This window comes from Camelus dromedarius, chromosome 9 (assembly GCF_036321535.1).
Source record: "Camelus dromedarius isolate mCamDro1 chromosome 9, mCamDro1.pat, whole genome shotgun sequence".
Lineage (NCBI taxonomy): Eukaryota > Metazoa > Chordata > Mammalia > Artiodactyla > Camelidae > Camelus > Camelus dromedarius.
Window position 1 is genome coordinate 69,787,718 of NC_087444.1, and position 20,046 is coordinate 69,807,763.

The 20,046-nt window shown below is 44.1% G+C and overlaps 1 protein-coding gene across 6 annotated transcripts; it reads left to right on the forward strand.

Annotated features, from left to right (window-relative positions):
• The first annotated feature begins 1,288 nt into the window (after positions 1-1,288).
• CEACAM1 (CEA cell adhesion molecule 1) lies at positions 1,289-19,748 on the forward strand. Of its 6 annotated transcripts, none has more exons than XR_010382368.1 (8): positions 1,294-1,495; positions 5,527-5,886; positions 9,532-9,810; positions 10,669-10,947; positions 15,214-15,343; positions 16,017-16,117; positions 16,795-17,024; positions 17,838-19,748. XR_010382368.1 is itself a non-coding variant. In XM_064489351.1 (8 exons), exons 1-8 carry the CDS (start codon positions 1,411-1,413, stop codon positions 17,955-17,957), a joined length of 1,386 nt encoding a protein of 461 aa, XP_064345421.1. In that variant the 5' UTR covers positions 1,294-1,410; the 3' UTR covers positions 17,958-19,748. The 6 variants fall into 6 exon arrangements, 3 of the variants coding, with proteins under 3 accessions (XP_064345423.1, XP_064345421.1, XP_064345422.1); XM_064489351.1 differs by having other exon boundaries at positions 16,795-16,826; XR_010382369.1 differs by having other exon boundaries at positions 1,295-1,495; positions 16,065-16,117.
• The last annotated feature ends 298 nt before the right edge of the window (positions 19,749-20,046 follow it).

The following is a 20,046-nucleotide window of genomic DNA, read 5'->3' on the forward strand; positions in this document are numbered from 1 at the left end:
TAAAATGTCTACAGATTGATGAATAAACATACAGAGCTGCTTGGCATGGTGATTGCTGCACTTCCCTCCTTGTCCACCAGAGAGCGGCAGAGTTACTCCATAGCCTGGAGCCTCTCCATGGGCTGCAGACCTCCCCCAGCCCAGCCGAATCTGACCCTCACCAGTGTCATCTTAGTCCATAGCCCTCCTCACTTTCTAAGCTCTCCAGACTGGACTGTCAGGTCCTCTATCCAGCCAGGCGTCAGCCCACTTCACACCGTTAGGAATTACTATTCCTTCAGGTCCTGACTGTGTGGAAGCTATGGCCACACTAGACCCCCATGGAGATAGAAGGAGGGTCCTTCTCACCAGGCATCACTCACCTTGCCCCCTTTCCAGCACCTCAATCCTCTTCTGGAGTCTTCTGACAGGAACAGAACACTACCTCCCCAGAACATTTGAGAACACTGGGACGTCCCCATGTGCCCAGCTGAGGTTCTGTGTCACCAAGGGAAATAATATCTTTGTTTGGGGACCTCTAAGTGTCTGTGTGGGGCTGGCCAGACCCCAGGCCAGAATACAGCAGAAGCCAATGCTGGGATACTTGGGTCAGCCTCTCAGGGGACAGGAGCCCCTCTCAGCCTTGCTAGTATAAGTGTGTTCCACAGCCCAGTAGGATCAGCACCAACTGCAAGACTGTTAGATACAGGCTCTTGGGTCCACTCCACACCTGCTGAACCAGATTCTGTATTTTAACAGGATCTTTAGACCCTCTGTGTGCAGAAGAGAGCAAAAGAGGCCTCAGCCCATGTTACAGGGTCTCAGCCTGGCTGGGCATACACATTACCTGGGCAGCTACTGAAACAGCATTTCTAAGGTGTCACCTGGGCATTTACACTCCTTATAAAGTTCCAGAGTGATTCCAGTGCACAGTGTGGGTGATATCCTGTGATAAGTGTTCCTGATGTAGCCCCAGGGCTCCTTCTCAGAAGGGAAAAGCCAGAAGGAGAAGAGGGGACTGTGGCAGGGAGGCTGATGATGCACCACAACTGGAAACTGTGGGAAATGCCCAGGACACTGAACCCCAGGACTGTGCTCCCCCAACCAATGGCAAATTGTGTTTATGTGTGTGTGTGTGTGTTTCTAGGGTGAGAAGTCAAGCTGAAAAAGGCAGAAACAGCAGCGGTTCAAAGGGAATGAAATATAAACAGCAAGGGACAAGAAAAGAAGGGACAAGGGAGGCAGGACTGAGAGGGGAGAGAGAAGGAGTGTCCTGGGCACAGACCCCGCCCCCAGCCCACATGACCCATGATGTGCTCCTGCCCCAGGAGGAGGCCCAGCACACAGAGGGGAAGGACAGCAGAGCTCACACATCAGACAGCAGTGCTTGTGGGTGTTTCTGGAGTGGAAACTCTTCTCACAGAGGCAGGGATGAAGCAGACTGAAGACACCATGGAGCCCTCCTCAGCCCCTGCCCACAGAGGGCACGTCCTCTGGCAGAGGGTCCTGCTGGCAGGTGAGAGGGGACAGTTTTCAGGGAGTGGGCAGAGATGGGAGAACAGAGTCTGGCTGGGGTCTCCTGGGGAGACAGGGCTCTGAGAGGGGACAGAGGGCTTCTGTTTGGATCCCAGGGGAGCAGGGTAGGTTGGAGGGAGGGAGCTCAGCAACAGGAAAATCTCGATGAACTAAAATTGGTAGAGGGCAGGAAAACCTAACTTACTGTATGTTTTACAAGTTACTGAGCTTCATCACTGAGCAATGATTTTTGAAAACTGATGACAATAACAGTTTATATCAGGAGGTCACACTCCAGGGAAAAACAAAACCAGGAAACTAAACATTGTCCTTACTTACCACCCTTAGAAATTGACAAATAAACACCAGGATGTGGAGAGTCCCAGGAAAACGCATTCATTCATCCACAGGTGTTGCAGTTTGTTCCAGGCACTGGGTTACAACCAAGACCAGACAAGTCCCTGCCCAAAGATCTCACGTTCTGTGAGAAGGAAGACAGACAAGCAAAGAGATCTAGAATGTGCTGTCAGGTGCTGACAAGTGTCATGAAGGAAAAAGAGCAGGGAAAGGTCAGAAAGTGATGGCAGAGGGTCTTTAGAGCAGGTGGTCAGGGAGGGCATCTCCTAACCCACTCCCTGAGGGTGAGCAGGCGCGTGAGAGCAGAGAGGGAGTGAGCCAAGCAGGCACCTGGGGAAACAGAGGAAATAACAAGATCAGAGTGGCTGAAGTAATGGGGGTCACACTGCTGAACTTGAACCAGTAGGAGACACACACACACACACACACACACACACACACACACACACACACACACACACACATATATTTTTATTTTTATTTTTACTTTATTAATAGACTTTTTTTAGAGCAGTTTCAGGTTCACAGCAGAATTGAGCAGAAAATACAGAGAGTTTGCATATAGCCCTCCCCACCCACACATATATACTCCCCTACCCTCAACATCCCTCATCAGTGTGACATATTTGGTACAATTGATGAACCACAGAGACACGTTATTATCAACCAAAGTCTACAGTTTACATTAGGGTTCACTTTTGATGTTGTACATTCTATGGGTTTTGACAAATGCATAATGACATGTAGCCACCACTATGGTATCATACAGAGTAATTTCATTGCCCTAAAAATCCCTTGTGCTACATCTATTCATTCCTCCCTCCCTCCCTCTCCCCAAACCCCTGGAAATCATGACCTTTTTATTGTTTCTATAGCTGTGCCTTTTCCAGAATGTCATTAGGTTGGAATCGTACAGTTTGTAGCCTTTTCAGACTGGCTTCTTTCATTTAGTAATATGCCTTTTATGTTTCTTACATGTCTTTCATGGCTTGATAGTTAATTTCTTTTTTTTTTTACTGCACATGTATTTTTTAATTTACATATATGTACTATTCATTGTTTCTAAGAACGTTTAGAGCTTTAGCTTTTAAAATTGACATAGTTATCAAAAGAATAAAGCCAACCACAAGATAAGAATTAATTCAAAAAGATATGTACACCCTGCTATTAACAGCAACATTATTTATAATTGCCAAGATATGGAAGCATCCTAAGTGCACATAAATAGTTGAACAGACAATGAAGATGCAGCATACATATATATGTGATGGAATACAGCTCACCCATAAGAAAGAAGGATATTTTGCCCTTTGCGGCCCTTCATTCACTTTTTTTTTTCACTTCAAAAACCAGAATTTTATAACCAGTATAATCATTTCCATTACATCAAAAACAACAAAATAACTAGAACTTAACCAAGGAGGTTACCTATACTCTGAAAACCAAAATGACACACAGAAATGGAAAGATTTCTTATGCTCTTGGGTTGGAAGAATCAGTATTATCAAAATGGCCACACTACCCAAAGCAATCCACAGATCCAATGCAACCCCTGTCAAAATACTTAAGACATTCCTCACAGAACTAGAACAAACAATTCCAAAATTTATAAGGAACCACAAAAGACCCTGAACAGCCAAAGCAATCTTTTGTAGGTCTGTTTTTGCTCCCTTTCTTCTTTTTGTTCTCTTTTCTTATGGTTTGATGACTAGAGAAGGTTCTTTAACATTTGTTGTAAAGCTGGTTTGGTGGTGCTGAAATCTTTTAGCTTTTGTTTATCTGTGAAGCTTTTCATTTCTCCATCAAGTCTGAACGAGAGCCTTGCTGGATAGAGTATTCTTGGTTGTAAGTTTTCCTCTTTTATCACTTTAAATATAGCGTGCCACTCCCTTCTGGCCTGTAGAGTTTCTGCTGAAAAGTCAGCTGATAATTTTATGGGAATTCCCTTGTATGTTATTTGTTGCTTTTCTCTTGCTAATTTTAATATTTTCTCCTTATTCTTAATTTTTGTCAATTTGATGACTATGTGCCTTGGTGTGTTCCTCTTTGGGTTGATCCTGTGTGGTACTCTCTGCGCTTCCTGGACTTGGGTGACTGTTTCCTTTCCCAAGTTGGGGAAGTCCTCAGTGATCATCCCTCCAAAAATTGTCTCAGGTCCTTTCTCTCTCTCTTCTCTTTCTGGGACCCCCTATAATGTGAATATTAGTGTGCTTCATGTTGTCCCAGAGTTCTCTTAAACTATCCTCATTTCTTTTCATTCTTTTTTCTTTTTTCTGTTCTGCAGTAGTGATTTCCACTAATCTGTCTTCTAGATCACTGATCTGTTCTTTTGCCTCATTTAGTCTATTCTTGGTTCCTTCCAGTGTGTTATTCAATTCAGTGATTTTATTCTTCAACTCTGTTTGGGTATTCTTTATATTTTCCAACTCTTTGCTAAAAACTTCACTCTGCGCATCTATACTCCTCTTGAGTTCTCTGAACATCTTTGCCATCATTACTTTAAACTCTTTCTCAGATAAATTGCCTATCTCCTCATCACTTATTTCTTCTTCTGGGATTTTATCCTGTGCCTTGGCCTGGGAGATATTCCTTTGCCACCTCATATTGTCTATCTTTCTATGTGTTTGTGGATTCCTTCCACAGGCTTTGGGATTGTTGTTTTCTTATTTCTACTATCTGCTCCTGGTGGATGAGGCTGGACTAAAGGCTTATGCAGGTTTCCTGGCAGGCAGAGCCAGTGCCTGTGCACTGCTGGCTGAAGCTTGGTCCTGGACCTTTGGTGGGTAGGGCAGTGTCTAGAGGCCTTTGTGGCTCAGGAAGTCTGCAGATGTTTCCACCCTGTATGTTGTTTGGCCTGAGGCTTCCCTACAGGCTGTTGGGTGGGGCTAGGTCTTGGTGCTAATGATCCAATCAAAATGTCAGCCTCCAGGAAAGCTCCTGTAGATGAACATTCTCAGAATGCCCGCCAACAGCTTTTATGTCCCCTGGGTGAGCCACAGCTGTCCCCCATGTCCCCAGGAGACCCTCCAAATCCAGCAGGCAGGCCTGGCCCAGGTTCCTATGAAATCACTGCCTCTGCCCTTGGACCTGGCACACGCGAGTTTCCATGTAGGCTTCCCAAGCAAATAGAGTCTCTGTTTCCTCCAGTCCCGTGGAGCTCCCAGAGCCAAGCCCTGCTGGCCTTCAAAACCAGATGTCCTGAGGTCTCTTTCTCTTCCAAATTCCAGAACCTGGGCTGGGGACCCTGACGTGGGGCTTAGAGCTCTCACTTCTGTGGGAGGGCCTCTGCGACTTAACTATTCTTTAGCTTGTGGGTCACCCACCCGGGGGGTATGAGGCCCAATTATAATCGCAAGCCCGCCCCTCCTACAGTCCTGCTGTGGTTCCCTCTGAATGTTTCCAGTTGCAGAAGATCTTTCTTGCTAGGTTCTAGTATTTTTTTTTTTTTTTTTTTTGATGATTGGCATTCAGTTGTGGTTTCATTGTAGTCGTGAGGAGAGGCAAGCTCATGGTCCTCCTACCACTCAGCCATATTGACCGGAAATCCACACACACACTATAAAAACACAGACCAAGGCTGAGGGATGAAGAGACCTGCTCTGGACCCAGGGCTCCATTTTTCCATCCCAAAATATAGGTGAGATTATGAATTACTTTCTCTCCCTTCCCTTCTAGTCTCACTCTTAACCTTCTGGAACCTGCCCACTACTACCCCACTCACTACTGAATCAGTGCCCATCAACGCTGCAGAAGGGACGGATGTTCTTCTACTTGTCTACAATGTGACACAGAATATTCAAGGCTATGGCTGGTTCAGAGGAGAAAAAGTAGAAAACAGCCAACAAATTGCATCATATATAGTAAGCTCTCAAGCAAATGTACCAGGGCCTGCATACAGCGGCCGAGAGACGATATACGCCAATGGGTCTCTGCTGTTCCAGAATGTCTTTCAGAACGACACAGGATACTACACTATACTTGTTACAACGGATAAGTTTATCTCTGAAGCAGCATCTGGACAACTCCGAGTATTCCGTGAGTGATTCCTCTCTGACCTCTGGGTGCAGGGTGGTGTGATGTCACACAGGACCGACAGGCCTGGACTGTGGCTCCATCCGCCTCTGCATTACTCCCATGTTGGTGTTTTGGGCATTTAACGTAGGACACACACAGTGGAGACAAATTTCAAAGGATTAGAATTCTTTCACGGAATCTGGACCCTGCAGAAACCCTGTGCAGAAAGAAGGACCAATCTGATAGAGGAACTTAGCAGAGGGAGATCAGTCTCAGTCCTGGACCCTTCACTGTGACCATGGTCCTGAGAAAGACTCTGTAGAACTCGGTCAGGACCTGGCCTGAGGACCCCCTGGGATCCTCACAGAGAAGATCAGCCCCAGGAAGCCCCTCCCCAGGCCCTGTCCCAGGGCTCCTGACTCCAAAGACCCTCAAGCACCTGTGTCACTGTTGGGTTTTGGCCTCTTGGGAAGGGATAATTGGGAACGATGATTTCCCAGCTGCCTCAGTCACCAGGCATCTGAGCTGGGGCTCAACCCCAAGAGCCACATCTGAGCAGAGGTGGACCCTAGTCCTTCACCTGAGACTCAGCATGGAAAGCAAGATGGGCTCGGTCTCCAGGCAATTAGCCAGCCACCTTGAGGACTGAGGAGACTCCAGAGGAAGGTCAGCATCCCAGGGAGGAACAGAGGAGAGAAGATGCTCCTGGCAGCTCCTCACCCACCAGGGTGCAGCCCAGGGAGCCCTCTCCTATGGATGCAAACAATGGTAGATGCAGTTTTTTGGTCAGCTCCTCTATGCCCAGCTTATGTCAGTTAATTATGAATTATTTAAGTTAACATTCAGACAACATGGCAAGGCTGAGACCATTTACCATTTATCCTATTCTACAGGCAAGAAACTGAGTTACAGGGGGATACAGTCACTGAATCAGAGTTACACAGACATGACTAGCCAATCAGAGTCATGCCTAGATCACAGCCCCAGCCTCTCCTCTACCCCAGGGGTCTTACTGAACATCTATGGACCCAGAAGCCAGCTGTTGGTCCAGATCATTTCTACCTGGGCATCCCCAGCTCAGAAGGAGATGCTGGTGTGGAAAGTGAAAGGAAATGGAAAATTAATTACTTGTATCAATATCAGAGTCAGTGACAGGGGAGTCCAGGCCTGCCCCCATCAGGCAGCTAATGCACAGGCTCCTTGCCCTGGATTAGAAATCAAGTGTTTATTTCCTAATGTGCTGGGTGTCATTCTCACTGGAGTAAAATGGAAAGGACTTGGTTTCCTCAATCCCCAGTCTACACCTGCAACCAGCACAGGGCCCAGCAGGTAACAAACTCTCAATCTCTCTGTGATGAAGGAAGGATGGAATAAATAAGAATGAATGAATGATCTATAATCTCTTCAGACACTGGAATCTGCATGCAGAGTCCTAGGAGGTTTTGGCCACACCTGTTCCTGTCTCTTCAGGGATGGGACCCATATTCCATCCTCTGACCACCTGCCCCTAAAGCAGGCTGGGAGCCAAGTCTCACGATGACTGTGAGGCTGCTTGGCCATGGGAGGGTTGCCAGGGTGACATGGGTCCTGCTTTAGGCAGCTGTGGGACTCTTGGATCTTTGAATCTTTGAAATCACTTGTAACCTCCACTTTGAAGTCACTCGTAAATGGACATTTCTCGCTCTCTCTGCTCCTTCCGTGTCTCTCATCTTCCTCCTCCTTCATTCCAGCTGGGACTGGTTCTGCTCTGAAAAGAGCCCCCACCCTTAAGCCCTCCACAAATACTCCCGCAAACGGCTGACTGCCCTGCTCCCGTCCTGCTAACGCCTGTGGCCAGGCCCACTCTCCCGGGCAATAGTAAAGGACACAGAAATCAGTGGGAGCAGCAGCCTCTGTGAGGCTCCAACCTGAGCCAGTTTCCCCAGGTCACCAGGAGAATGAACTTCTGCTTTGCCCTGGTCCAGGGCTCTTTCCCTCCATGACACCAACAAGTGGGACATGTCACTTGAGAGTGATATGCCACCCCTCCATCTACTCTCTACATGACTCAACCAGGGAGTCAAAGGCAGAAGGACAGGTCTGCAGTGGCTCACGGGCTCACTTCACCTCTTTGACTTGTGACTCACATCCTCACCCTGGTGTGAGGCTCCCATTCCTCCCAGTGGTTCTCGAGACTTCCTGGGGGGCAGGGAGGGGAGGTGGCTGACAGACGCTGTGCCTATTCCATTGTCTGTGTGTCCTCGTGATGGCACCTTTATCATAGGAAGGGATGCTCTGTGATAATGAGATGCTTGAGCCACTGTCCTATCACTTAGCCTCTGCCCAATTCGGACAAGTTTGATCAAACTCTAGTTTCTTGAGGCAAAAAGAAAAGAAAGCATGCCACATGCCTTTGTTGCTCTCCTCCCCATTTACCTGATCGTCCATAGAAATTGGTGACAGGGACCTCTTCTCCTAAATTTATTAACATAATACATATCATTTCTAGTAATTTAGATCATCCCTTCCTTTATAAAACAGAGACTCAGATTTCTCACGATCAATTCTGCCCTTAATGGGACTCACGTATCTCTACCCAGGTAGTTCCTGATCAAACCACTTTGGCAGCTTCCTTTGATCATAATGTCATCCTGATTGGACTGCAGAACTTGGTCTAAGACCTTACAGAGGTATTCCTCAGAAACTGGTCTTAGATCTTTGGGGCATTAATAATGATTTTCACATATTCTTTCAGAATTTAACTTCTACTCAGATTTCTACCTAATTGCCAAAAACAGATGGTCGATGAGGCCTAAATTTTCTGCAAGTTCATGATTCCTCACTTTCCACAACTCACCCTGTCTGTATTTGCTACTGTTTAAGAGTATTCAGGAAAGATTGACACGGTCCTTACCTGCCCTCAATAATGGGAGAAGAGACATTAAAGACCAAGGGAAGAGATTCTGGTTCTGCTGCCAAAGACAATCAGCTCCTGCCTGTCCCTCTCCCTCTTTTCTAATCGTTAACTGGACTTGTCTACCCTTTATGGGCTCACTGTCTCATCAGTCATCTTTGACACCTGGACAGAACTGCCCCACCTCATGGCCCTGCAGACTGAATACTGAACTGAACGCCAGGCTTGCTTCTGGTCTTCCTGTGTATTATTTCTGCTTAAACACCCAGTTCCAAACACCCATGCTGCTTGGTCCTCTCAAGGTTTAAGGACCATGAGATGGTCCACAATTACCCATCTCCAGGGTATCTTGGAAATCGAGGCCTCAGTGAAAACACATCTCCACCAGGCAGTGTAGGTCTGTGCAGCTTGAAGGGACTCGGAACCCACATGTTCCAGGTGAGCACCACAAGGTCAGTCAGGCAGTCACCAAGTCAGTGAAAAACCAGGAGAGGAAACAGTGACCTCGACCCCCAGGCTTATGTTATGGCTATGAAACTCTGATACTTAATTGACACTTGAGGAAGTCTGTGCTTCCTCCCGGACATAGAGCAGGTGGCTGTATGTTCAGAGAGCTCAGAGTTTCATGCATTTGTCTTGTGATACACAGACCTGCCTTATTCTTTAAGAACTCAGCTTGGCTTAGAGGTTAAGAAATGATGACTCTGATTGAAGATGCTTTTGGAGAAATCAAAGGTATAAAAGAGGCAATGTTCTCTCTGTTATCTTCACAGCGAAGTTACCCACACCCATCATCACCAGCAACAACTCGAACCCCCTGGAGCACGAGGACACGGTAGTGTTAACATGTGAACCTGAGACTCAGAACACCACCTACATGTGGTGGATCAACAATCAGAGCCTCCCTGACAGCACCAGGCTGGAACTGTCCAAGGACAACAGAACTCTCACTTTACTCCATGTCACAAGGAATGACACTGGACCTTATGTGTGTGAAACCCAGAACCCAGTGAGTGCCGGCCGCAGTGACCCATTCACCCTGAATGTCCTCTGTGAGTAATCTCTGTTTCTATGTGGCCCAGGTAGCCTGCCCGAATCTACACAGCCAGAGGCCAGGCCACACCCACTCCTCTCAGGTCCAAGTACATGGACCCTCACCCGTGGATACCAGACTGGCCATGACCTCCTGGCCCAGCCAAATCTGGGCAGGCCTAGCCTTGAGTCAAGACTGGGAGGGAACAGCTGCTCCTGTCTTGAGAGGCTCAGGATCACCATCCTGTGATGGGAGAATCAGGTTAATGTCTCAGACTTAGGATGAATGAAAATGAGGGGATTCTAAAAACAAGATTGTTCCTGGATCAGAGGGATATTATAACCCTTCTATAGGCCAGGAGACTGGGTTGGGCCACCTTAATTCCCTAGTAAATTATTTAACAAGAATTAAATTCCTCTCCTACTTTATGGAAAGTTCCCTTGGCCCAGAGATGCACAGAGCTGGCAAGCCTGCCTTCCCCAACATACATGGAAGTGTATATAAGGAAGGGGAATGGAATTTTTTTAAAGTCAAGAAAATTCTGGGAAAAAGGTCAATGAAAGTTAATGAAAAACTCCACTTGATAAGGAGGATGCTAGACATATGGGCTGAGAAGCGGTTCCTGGTGCTGATACTACAGTGATGTCCATGGAGACTGGCCAGGGGTCATCCTGGGGTGTCTGGGTTTCAGAGAGGAAGAACAGTCTCCTCCTCACAGATTATCACTGAAGAGAGACCCACGACCTTGTTCACAGGGTCAGGGCCATCCTCTGGGTCACCTCTACAGAATTCACTGGACCCCAGGAGTGGCTGAGATCTCTGAGGAAGGAGTGTGGCCCCAGGCCCTAGACCAGTCACCTCCTCTGTTTCTTCGCAGACCCAGTGGCACAGCCCTCCATCCAAGCCAGCAACACCACTGTCACAGAATATGAGGATACCGTGTTCCTGACCTGTCTTACAAATGACACTGGGATCTCCATCTCCTGGCTCTTCAATGGCCAGAGTCTATTGCTCACAGAGAGGATGAAGCTGTCCCAGGGCAACAGCACCCTCACCATACACCCTGTCAGGAGGGGGGATGCCGGGAATTATCAGTGCCAGGTCTCCAACCTGGGCTATTCCAGCAAGAGTGACGTCCTCAGCCTGGAAGTGAAATGTGAGTGACCACTTGCCCCGTGCTGCATCTTCCTGGGAGGACTACCCTACCAGTGGATGCAAATTAGATACAGGTCACAGGGCGAAGAATATCAAATAAGAGACCATTGTAGTAAACAGAATGGCAAAATGGATAAGAGCTCAGTCTCTAAATCAGATAATACTTAATTTCTTATCCTGCATTTGGCATTTTAGTGTGATCTTTCACAAGATTCCTCCTTTTTTCCTGTTACCATTTTTAATGTGGTAAAATATACATAAAATATAATTTTAATGATTTTAAGAGTATAGCTCAGCAGCATTAGGTATATTCATACTGTTGTGCAATCATTAACTCAATCCACCCAGAACTTTTTCACCTTACCATACTAAAACTCTGTACCCATTGAACAATAACTCCCCACCTCCCCCACCCCAAACCCTGGCAACCACCATTCTATTACCTGTGTCTCTATGAATCTGGCTATTCTAGTTATTTTGTGTAAGTGAAATCATACAATAATTGTCCTTTTGGGTCTGATTTATTTCACTTAGCATTATGTCTTCAAGGTGCCATCCATGTTATAGCGTACCAGAATTTCATTTCCTTTAAAAGCTGAATTATATTTCCTTGTGTGTGTGTGTGTATATATATATATATATATATATATATATATATATACACCATATTTTGTTCATCATTCATAGGTTGATTGCTTTTAGATTATTTCCACCTTTTGGCTACTGTGACAACACTGCTTAAACATGGGTGTACAAACATCTGTTCAATCTTTTGAGCACATACCTAGAAGTAGTAGAATTGCCAGATCAAATGTCAATCCTTTGTTCAACTCTTTGATGAACTCCCATACCACTTTCCATGATGGTTGCACCATTTACATTCCCACCAGCAGTGCACAAGGTTCCAATTTTTCCACATCCTTGCAAACATTTGTTGTTTTCTGGTTTTTCTTTTTTTAATAGCCATCCTAAACGGTGTAAGGTGATATCTTAGTGGTTTATATTTGCATTCCTCTAATGATTAGTGATGTTGAGTGTCTTTTCATATGCTTATTGGCCATTTGTTTATCTCTTCTGAAGAAATGTCTCTTCAGTTCCTCTGCCCATTTTTAAACTGGGTTGTTGTTGTACTGTAATAGTTCTTTACATATTACAGATATTAAACCCTTATCAGGTATATGTTTTACAAATAATTTCTCCCATTCTATGGGTTGCTTTTTCATTTTGTTGATAGTATCCTTTGATGCACAAAACTTTTTAATTTTGATGAAGTCCAATTTATCAATTTTTTTCGTTGTTGCCTGTGCTTTTGGTTTCCTATCCAAGAAAGTACTGCCAAATCCAAAGTTATGACGCTGTCACTCTCTGTTTTTCTTCTAGTTTTATCTCTAACATTTAGGTCTTTGAGTCATTGTGAGTTAATTTTTTGTTTGTTTTTGTATATGGTGTTAGGTAAAGGCTCAGCTTCATTCTTTCATATAAATGTCCAGTTTTCCCAGTTCCACTTGTTGAAAAGACTCTTTTCCTCATATAATGGTCTTCACACCCTCATCAGTGTCATCTGACTATATATGCAAGGGTTTATTTCTGCCCTTTCTATTCCATTGTTGTGTATGTCTGTTTTTATGTTAGTACCACACTTTTGATTACTCTAGCTTTGCAGCAAATTTTGAAATCAGGAAGTGTGAGTCCTCCCACTCTTCTTTTTTCAACGTTGTTTTGCCTATTGGGGGACTCCTAAAATTCCATATGAATTTTAGGGTTGATTTTCTATTTCAGAAAAAAAAAAGCCATTGGGGAATTTTGACAGAGATTGCAATGAATCTTAGATCACTTTGGATAGTACTGTCATCTTAATAATATTAAGTCTTCCCATCCATGGGCATGGAATGTCTTCCCATTTATTTATGTCTTCTTTAATTTCTTTCAGTAGTGTTTATTTATAGTTTTTCAGTGTATAGATCTTCTACCACTCTGGCTAATTCCTAAGTAGTTCATTCTTTTTGATACTATTGTAAATAAAATTTTCCTAATTTCCTTTCTGAATGTTTCATTGTTTATATATAGAAACAACTAAATTTTACATGTTGATTTAGTATCCTGCAGCTTTGCTAAATTAGTTTATTAGTTTTAACAGTTTTGTGGGGAATCTTTAGGGTTTCCTACACATAAAGTTGTGTCATCTGCAAACAGAGATCATTTTATTCTTTTCCATTTTGGATGTCTTCTATTTCTTTTTCTTGCCCAGGTGCTCTGGGTAGTACATCCAATACTATTTTGAATAGAAGTGGGAAAAGCAGGCATTGTTGTCTTGTTCCTGATCTTACAGGAAAAACTTTCAGTCTTTCGCCATTGAAGATGATGGTTAGCTGTGGGTTTTCTATATGTGGCCTTTATCATATTGAGGTGGTTTCCTTCCTTCTTTCCTTGTTTGAGTGTTTTTATCATAAAAGAATGCTGAATTTTGTCAAATGTTTTTATTGATTTAAACTCTTTATATGTCTGTTCATATTTTCTATTTCTTTGTGACTGCATTTTTGTAGCTTTTGTTTCTAGGAATTTGTCCATTTCATAGAAGTTATCCAATTTGCTGGCATATGATTATTCATAGAACTCTTATACTTCTACTATTTTTGTAGAATTGGTACTAATGTTCCCATTTTCATTTCTGATTTTAGTAATTTGAATCTTCTCTTTTCTACTTAGTCAACCTAGTTAAATATTTGTCAATTTTATTAATCATTTTGAAGAACTAAATATTGGTTTTATTGATTTCCTCTACTGTTTTTTCCATTGTCTAATTGATTTATCTCCATTCTAATCACTATTATTTCCTTCCTTCTGGATTTGGGTTTAGTTTGTTTTTTAACTCATCCCTTAAATTGTAAATTTAGATTTTTGATTTGATCTCTTCTTTCTTAATGTAAGTATTTACAATTATAAATTCTTGCCCAAGAGTCTTCTCCAAGGCTCAGATTCCTCAACAGAAAACTGCAATAAGAGTACGTGTTTCATGGTATTGTTTCACAGATTTACTGTAATATCCAATTAAACCCTTAGCAAATACACACACAGAGGAAATTTTCCATAAATGTTAGCTGCTGTTATTGCTACTATTATCATTAGGCTCTATAAAATCAGGGACTCCTAACTCTAAGGCCCCCTCTTATTAGCCATTTGACTTTGGGTTTTTCACCAATGCAAGCCTGTTTTTTCATCTGTAAAATGGAGATAGTGTCTATCTGACAGGGTTATTATATGAACTAAATGAGATATATGGGAAATATGTAGCACAGAGCCTGGCACATAGTAAGTACCTCTTAACAGTAGCAACTCCAGCATTAATTTTCATCTTGAGTAGAATGGTGAGGCCAAACAAAATTAAAAAGAAGAAACAGAGGCAAAAGGTATTATATATATTTGGGAAGGAAGGCATAACACAAATGACCAATGGGACATGTTACTGACTAACTATGGGAAAGAAAAAAAGGAGTTGAATGCAGCGTTTCATATCTAGTATGTTAGTTTTCATCCCACGAGATGCAGCCAAGATAGGATTAAACATCAAGACATTCATTGCCGAAAATGCCTGTGAAGGAAAGCGGGGCAGGAGAGGGAGGAAGCTGGCAGGGTCCTCAGACCATGATGTATATCTGACTCTTGAGAAAGAGAAAGGGAAGGAAGGAAGTTTTCGATTACAGTGCAGTTTTAGAGACTGTCTGCAAAGCTGGCGGGAAGTCCTTGAACTAAAGTCACTCATCACAGAAAAATCACTTCTCACAGAATTGGGGTTGACTTCGTATCCCTGCTGGGAGCCCGTGGGAAGGGTAGTCTCTGTGCAAAGGGGTAGTGAATTCAGAGTTCCATCAATTAAGTCCCCACCACAAGACACTTGAGAGGCACATATTCATGGATGGTGCTCAGGGAAAGATGCAGCCATGAAAAGGTGAGAAGTCATAATATACCAAAAAAAAAAAAAAAACGCCATCAATCCTTCTTATATTTCTAAAGGCTTCAAAAATATCTGAGTACAGAAAGGCCAGGATAGAACTGAGGCAAATCTGACCACCAACCTAGACATACAGTCAAAGAGAAAAGAACTGCAAGGATATAGTTGGCTAATCCCCTCACAGCAACCTCCCACAGAAAATTTACTCCTTGAAGAAACAAGTAGAGATTTTTTTATACTGAGAGTTGTTTCCCAGAGCACTTTCCACTGTAAAACAACGTCACCTTCATTCACTGTTCTCTTTTCTCTCCATGACAGATGATTCAACACAAGGAAGTTCTTCTGGCCTCTCAGATGGTGCTATTGCCGGCATCGTGATTGGAGCTGTGGCTGGGGTAGCTCTGATAGCAGCCATGGTGTATTTTCTGTATGTCAGAAATACTGGAAGGTATGATGCCTTTCCTCTCGTTCCACTTTCTCCAAGGCTAACTGCCACGCTTGGGAGAGGGAAGGAGACTTCATCTCTGTGTCTGGCCTGGATCGGCTCCTCATTCTTCCTAAAGCTCTGCTTCCCAGCACTAATTCCTGCGGGTCTCTTCTTCCCTGGTGGTCATGCTTCCCCTACCCTACTCTCTCTCGGACATGGTTATTCCCATCCCCATCTGGTTTAGAGGGGTGAGAGCCATTGTGTTCTTCTGTCTCCAGTCAGGGAAGCCAAGATCCAATAAGGAAAACTAATGAGGAAATGAAAGGAGAAGCGGGAGGAAGGGAGTCACATGCCCAGTGGACAATAGTAGCAGGAGGGGACTGGGGGATAGGACAGGAAGAGAACCTAAGAAAAGCAGACACAACGAAAGGCCTCTTAGGCAATAAATAAAGTGAGAAATAACCAGCATCTTCCTACAAAAGGGGAAAGGTGTCAGGGTAGAAACAGGCTCAGAAACAGTTGTATAGGTCACCCAAAACGTGAAGGGCCAGCAAACAGGGAACAAGTAAACACTAGCAGGGATCATACATAGATTGAAGAAGGAGGGCCTGAGAGGAAAGAGTACTGACCAAGGAATAAATGAACACTGAGGAGCCCCAAGGGATCATGCTGACAGTGTCCTTCCTAATTCAAGGAGCAAAGATCCTATGCCTGGGAATAACAGCATCTGGTATTTATTTAGGGCAAGTGACCAGCATGATCTCACACAGCACAAATCCTCAGACTCCAACCACAGTAAGTAAACCCACTTACCCAGTGAGAGCTGGTATGTTCTACCATGTGCCCTGCCCTAGCAGGGAATCCTGGATTTCCAAATGATCCGTACCTTCTGAATTTTCAGAGGGTATCTCCATGTCCCAACCTTAAGTTGACATAGATCCTCGCACCCTTCCTACTGCAAAAGCTTCCCCTGAGACACAGCACCGGAAGAGAAACTCACTCCCCCTAGGCCAGGCAAGCCAGCAGGCCATGAGCTGGTCATGTTTCCAGGAGCCATTTCTTCATCCTTAATCCTACCCCCTCCGGACTCTTTTATGGATGTGGGCATCTCCTTTGGTGAGAGTTTCCCTGCCTTTGGTGCTCTGGGTGCTGTCGGCCTCAATGTCCCTCCCTGCCACTTGATCCTGTTGCTGAGAAACGCCAGGGCAAATCTCAGGCCTTGTGAACTTGAAGAAATCTTCAGAAGTGAACTGAGGCCTTCTGCCCCTCCTTGGTCTAATGCCCTGGGGTCTGGACCACAGGTTGAGGGAAGTGAATTCCTTAAGTGATCATGGGCCACCTCCATAGCCTACCCTCCCACCACCTGCCACCTCCTTTACCTGGAAGTCACAATAGCTTAGGAACATCACGTTCTGAGGATTTAAGTCAGGTCTGCATTTTCATAGGTTGGTAACTCTCTTTTGCTTCCCCAGGTCAGGGACATTCTGACAACTCACCCAGCAAGGTAAGCACAGCCAGTTTCACCAGCTCATTTTCTCATGGAAATATCTCTGTGTAGAATGGGTTATTCATGAAGACAATATAAGATCCACTCTGGGTCAAAGTTCCTCACTTCAGAACAAACAAAGAAGTATTGGTTAATTACTTCCACGGGTCTACATCACTGCAAGAATGTGGACTTGAATCCTAGCCATGACCTTGGGCAAGTAACTTAACTTCTTTGATCCTCAGTTTTGTCATCTGTAAAACTGGCATGATGCTTACCTTGAAGAGAAGGTCAAGGAATTAAATATTATAACAAATGTAAAGCAACCAGCACAATATCCAGCACAAGGAAGGCACTGGCTTATCCTCCCTCCTCTGCCTCCAATCTGACCCTGCTCTTACTGTCAAATGATAATTTCCATTCTAATGGCTCCTTTACTTTCTAATAATTCTATTGAAATGAATTTTCTCATCTTAACCTTTCAATAGAATACACATATATACTGAAAAGTGCCTAAATCTTAAGTATTTTTCAACAATGTGTAAGTTTTCGCAAGTTGCACATACCTATGTAAACAGTACCCAAATCATTAAAAAAAAATTGTCTCCCCAACACACATATACAAAACCTTCTAGTTATTTCCCTCTAAAGAATAACAACCTTCGAATGCACTAGATTAGTTTAACATGATTATATTCTTATATAAGTGAAAACCGCAGTATATCCTTACATGTGCCTGGCTTATTTCATTCAAAATTGTTTTGTAGAGTCATTCATATTGTTGTATGCCTTTGTGGTTCATTTGTTCTCACTGCTGTATCATCGTATTCCATTGTAGAATTCCATAATCTATCTCTCCTAACGATCATTCAACAGGATGTTAGCAAGCAGAGATAATGGGTAACAAAAGCCCTCCTCCTAAGCCAAAAGTTTCAAAGTGCTGAAAGCATTTGGTGCTGAATCACAGTAGACAAGGTGAGGGCCTGGCCTGTGATGTTGACTCAGTTGACCCCTGCTCCTGCCTTTCAGATTGACGAAGTTGCATATTCTTCCCTGAACTTCAATGTCCAGGAATCAAAGAAACCAACTTCAGCCTCTCCATCCTTAACAGCCTCAGAAACGGTTTATTCAGAAGTGAAAAAGAAGTGATGCAACCAGTCCTGCTCTCTGTACTGCTGACTTATTCCAAGCTCCTCCTCCCCATCCCTAGGAGATCCCTTTACCCTCAGGGAAAATGGGAGGAGTGTCTTCCCCACCCTCCCTCCCTTAACCCCCTAATGAGGCTCCTCCAGGCTGCCTGGTCACAGCCCCTTACTTCAGTTTTAAGAGATGAAAAGGTACATCCAGGAGGAGGTCTGCAGGAAACAGACCTTTGTCACTGAAATTTGGCAAAGCAGACCTTGGGAGAGGTTGCCAGAACCTCTGCTCCTCCCCTTTTCCTGACCTAGACTGCTTTTAAACTTGCCTATTCGGAACACATTTATCCCTTCCCACCTCTCCTGTCCCACTGGAGTCTAATTTCAATTTGCCATAACCTGGAGAATTATGCACTGAAACACATGTGCCAGAAAAGGAGAGAAATAGCAAAAGGAAAAGCTCCTCCTAGCTCTCTGAAGTCCAGTGTGAACCCACCATTCACAGGAAAATACAAATATAACCAATTCTGAACTGGGAAATTCTATACCTTCATCCACTTTTAGGGTTGTCTACCTGCAGGACCAAGGCCTGAGCAACCTACTACTTAGCTAGAATAACACCTAAACCCTTTGAAAGCCTGTCTTCAGAAAACCTACCAGAGCATCTAGAAAACAACTTCTCAAAAGTCCATATGTGATTCCTGATGGAAAAAAACGCACATACTGTTTTTAATAACTTTATGGGCTGTATTCAAGAAAATGCCCTTGGAGGGAGAGGTTATCGCTTTAGAGGAAAAATCAGCTCTTAACAGAGACAGTCTGCTGAGTTTGGGGAGAGGAATCAGATAGCTACCCTTCAGAGATTATCTAAATAATGGTTAAGGAATGCACAACTTGGGGTATTGGGGTTTTTTCCCTTCCTTCTGAGACATTCCACCACTTTAATTTTTGTAACTGCTTGTTTATGTGAAAGGGGTTATGTTTACTTAATTTGCTGCATAAGCCAATCTGACTGCCTTAGGTGACAGAAGCCATCAAAACCCCTCAAATCCCTCTGCCCAGGAGCTCCTCAAGGCTTTTATGTCAGGGGCTCCACATAAAAAGAAGAAGAAGCAGTTTTCTACATCAATGGCTAGAAATGGGTCTCACTCAGTTTCTAGGCATCTCAGACCAATCATCAACACCATTCTATTCCATGTTTCCACCTGTGCACATTCCATCTGTCTGCCCCACTCACCTTCTCAGGAAACCTGGGCCTCTGCTAAGGTGTGTTTGGTCCTTGAGAAGCAGGAGTGCCCTAAAGAGAACACTACCACTCATGCTGTTGGCATTGTTTACAACCTAGAAAGCAGCACTGGTGCTGATCCTCCTTAGGACATAAGGGGAGGATTATAACTCAGCCCTAGGCTTCTTGAAAGCGTCCGAAATTTGTTTTCTCCCACAGGGTCTATGAGACCCAATGTGTCAGCATAAAAAGGAAGGGCAGGAGAAGGAGAGGCACATCTACTTCCCACTCAGCCTTCTTCTGCACAGATGGAACCTCCTTGGGGCTGCTGAGAGAAGAGTTTTATTCCACATTCGTTACTTGATCTCATGCTGTGTCTAAGAGGCCCCCTCAAAGAGGGTTGGTTGGGAGCTCTCTGTACTCAGGTACCTCTTCAGGGTTTTCCATCCCTGACACTCTGTATATAACTCCCCTCATCCACCCTGTTCTGTTATTTAATTTTGCCTGGCTAAGGCTGCTTCTGAATTATTTGTAAAATTTGCTCTATATTTATAATAAAAATTATATACCAGACATCAACATGGTGCCTCACAGTTGGTACTACTTTCTACAATGTCTTCTTTACAGGCAGAAGAAGGAGAAATTGCTTAAATGGGAGTCAGAGTAAGCCTATGTCTAAGTACACAGATATTTGCTCTAGTGATCAGAGAATCGCTCAATTCATTTGCACACCTGCTAACAAAGTGAGCTGATCTGGAAGCAACAAGCCATAGCTACAACCTGCCTGAAGAAACTGCCTGTCTTCCTCTAGGAAAGAAGATGATCTCATGAGCAAATGATCTCCAGCCTCTTCCCTAGGAAGAAATCACACTTTCCA

Coding starts and splice junctions, on each gene's coding strand:
- CEACAM1 (XM_064489351.1), top strand. CDS start 1,411: ATGAAGCAGACTGAAGACACCATGGAGCCCTCCTCAGCCCCTGCCCAC. Junction 10,948..15,213: donor CCTCAGCCTGGAAGTGAAAT/GTGAGTGACCAC, acceptor TCTCCATGACAG/ATGATTCAACACAAGGAAGT. Junction 16,118..16,794: donor ATCCTCAGACTCCAACCACA/GTAAGTAAACCC, acceptor TTGCTTCCCCAG/GTCAGGGACATTCTGACAAC.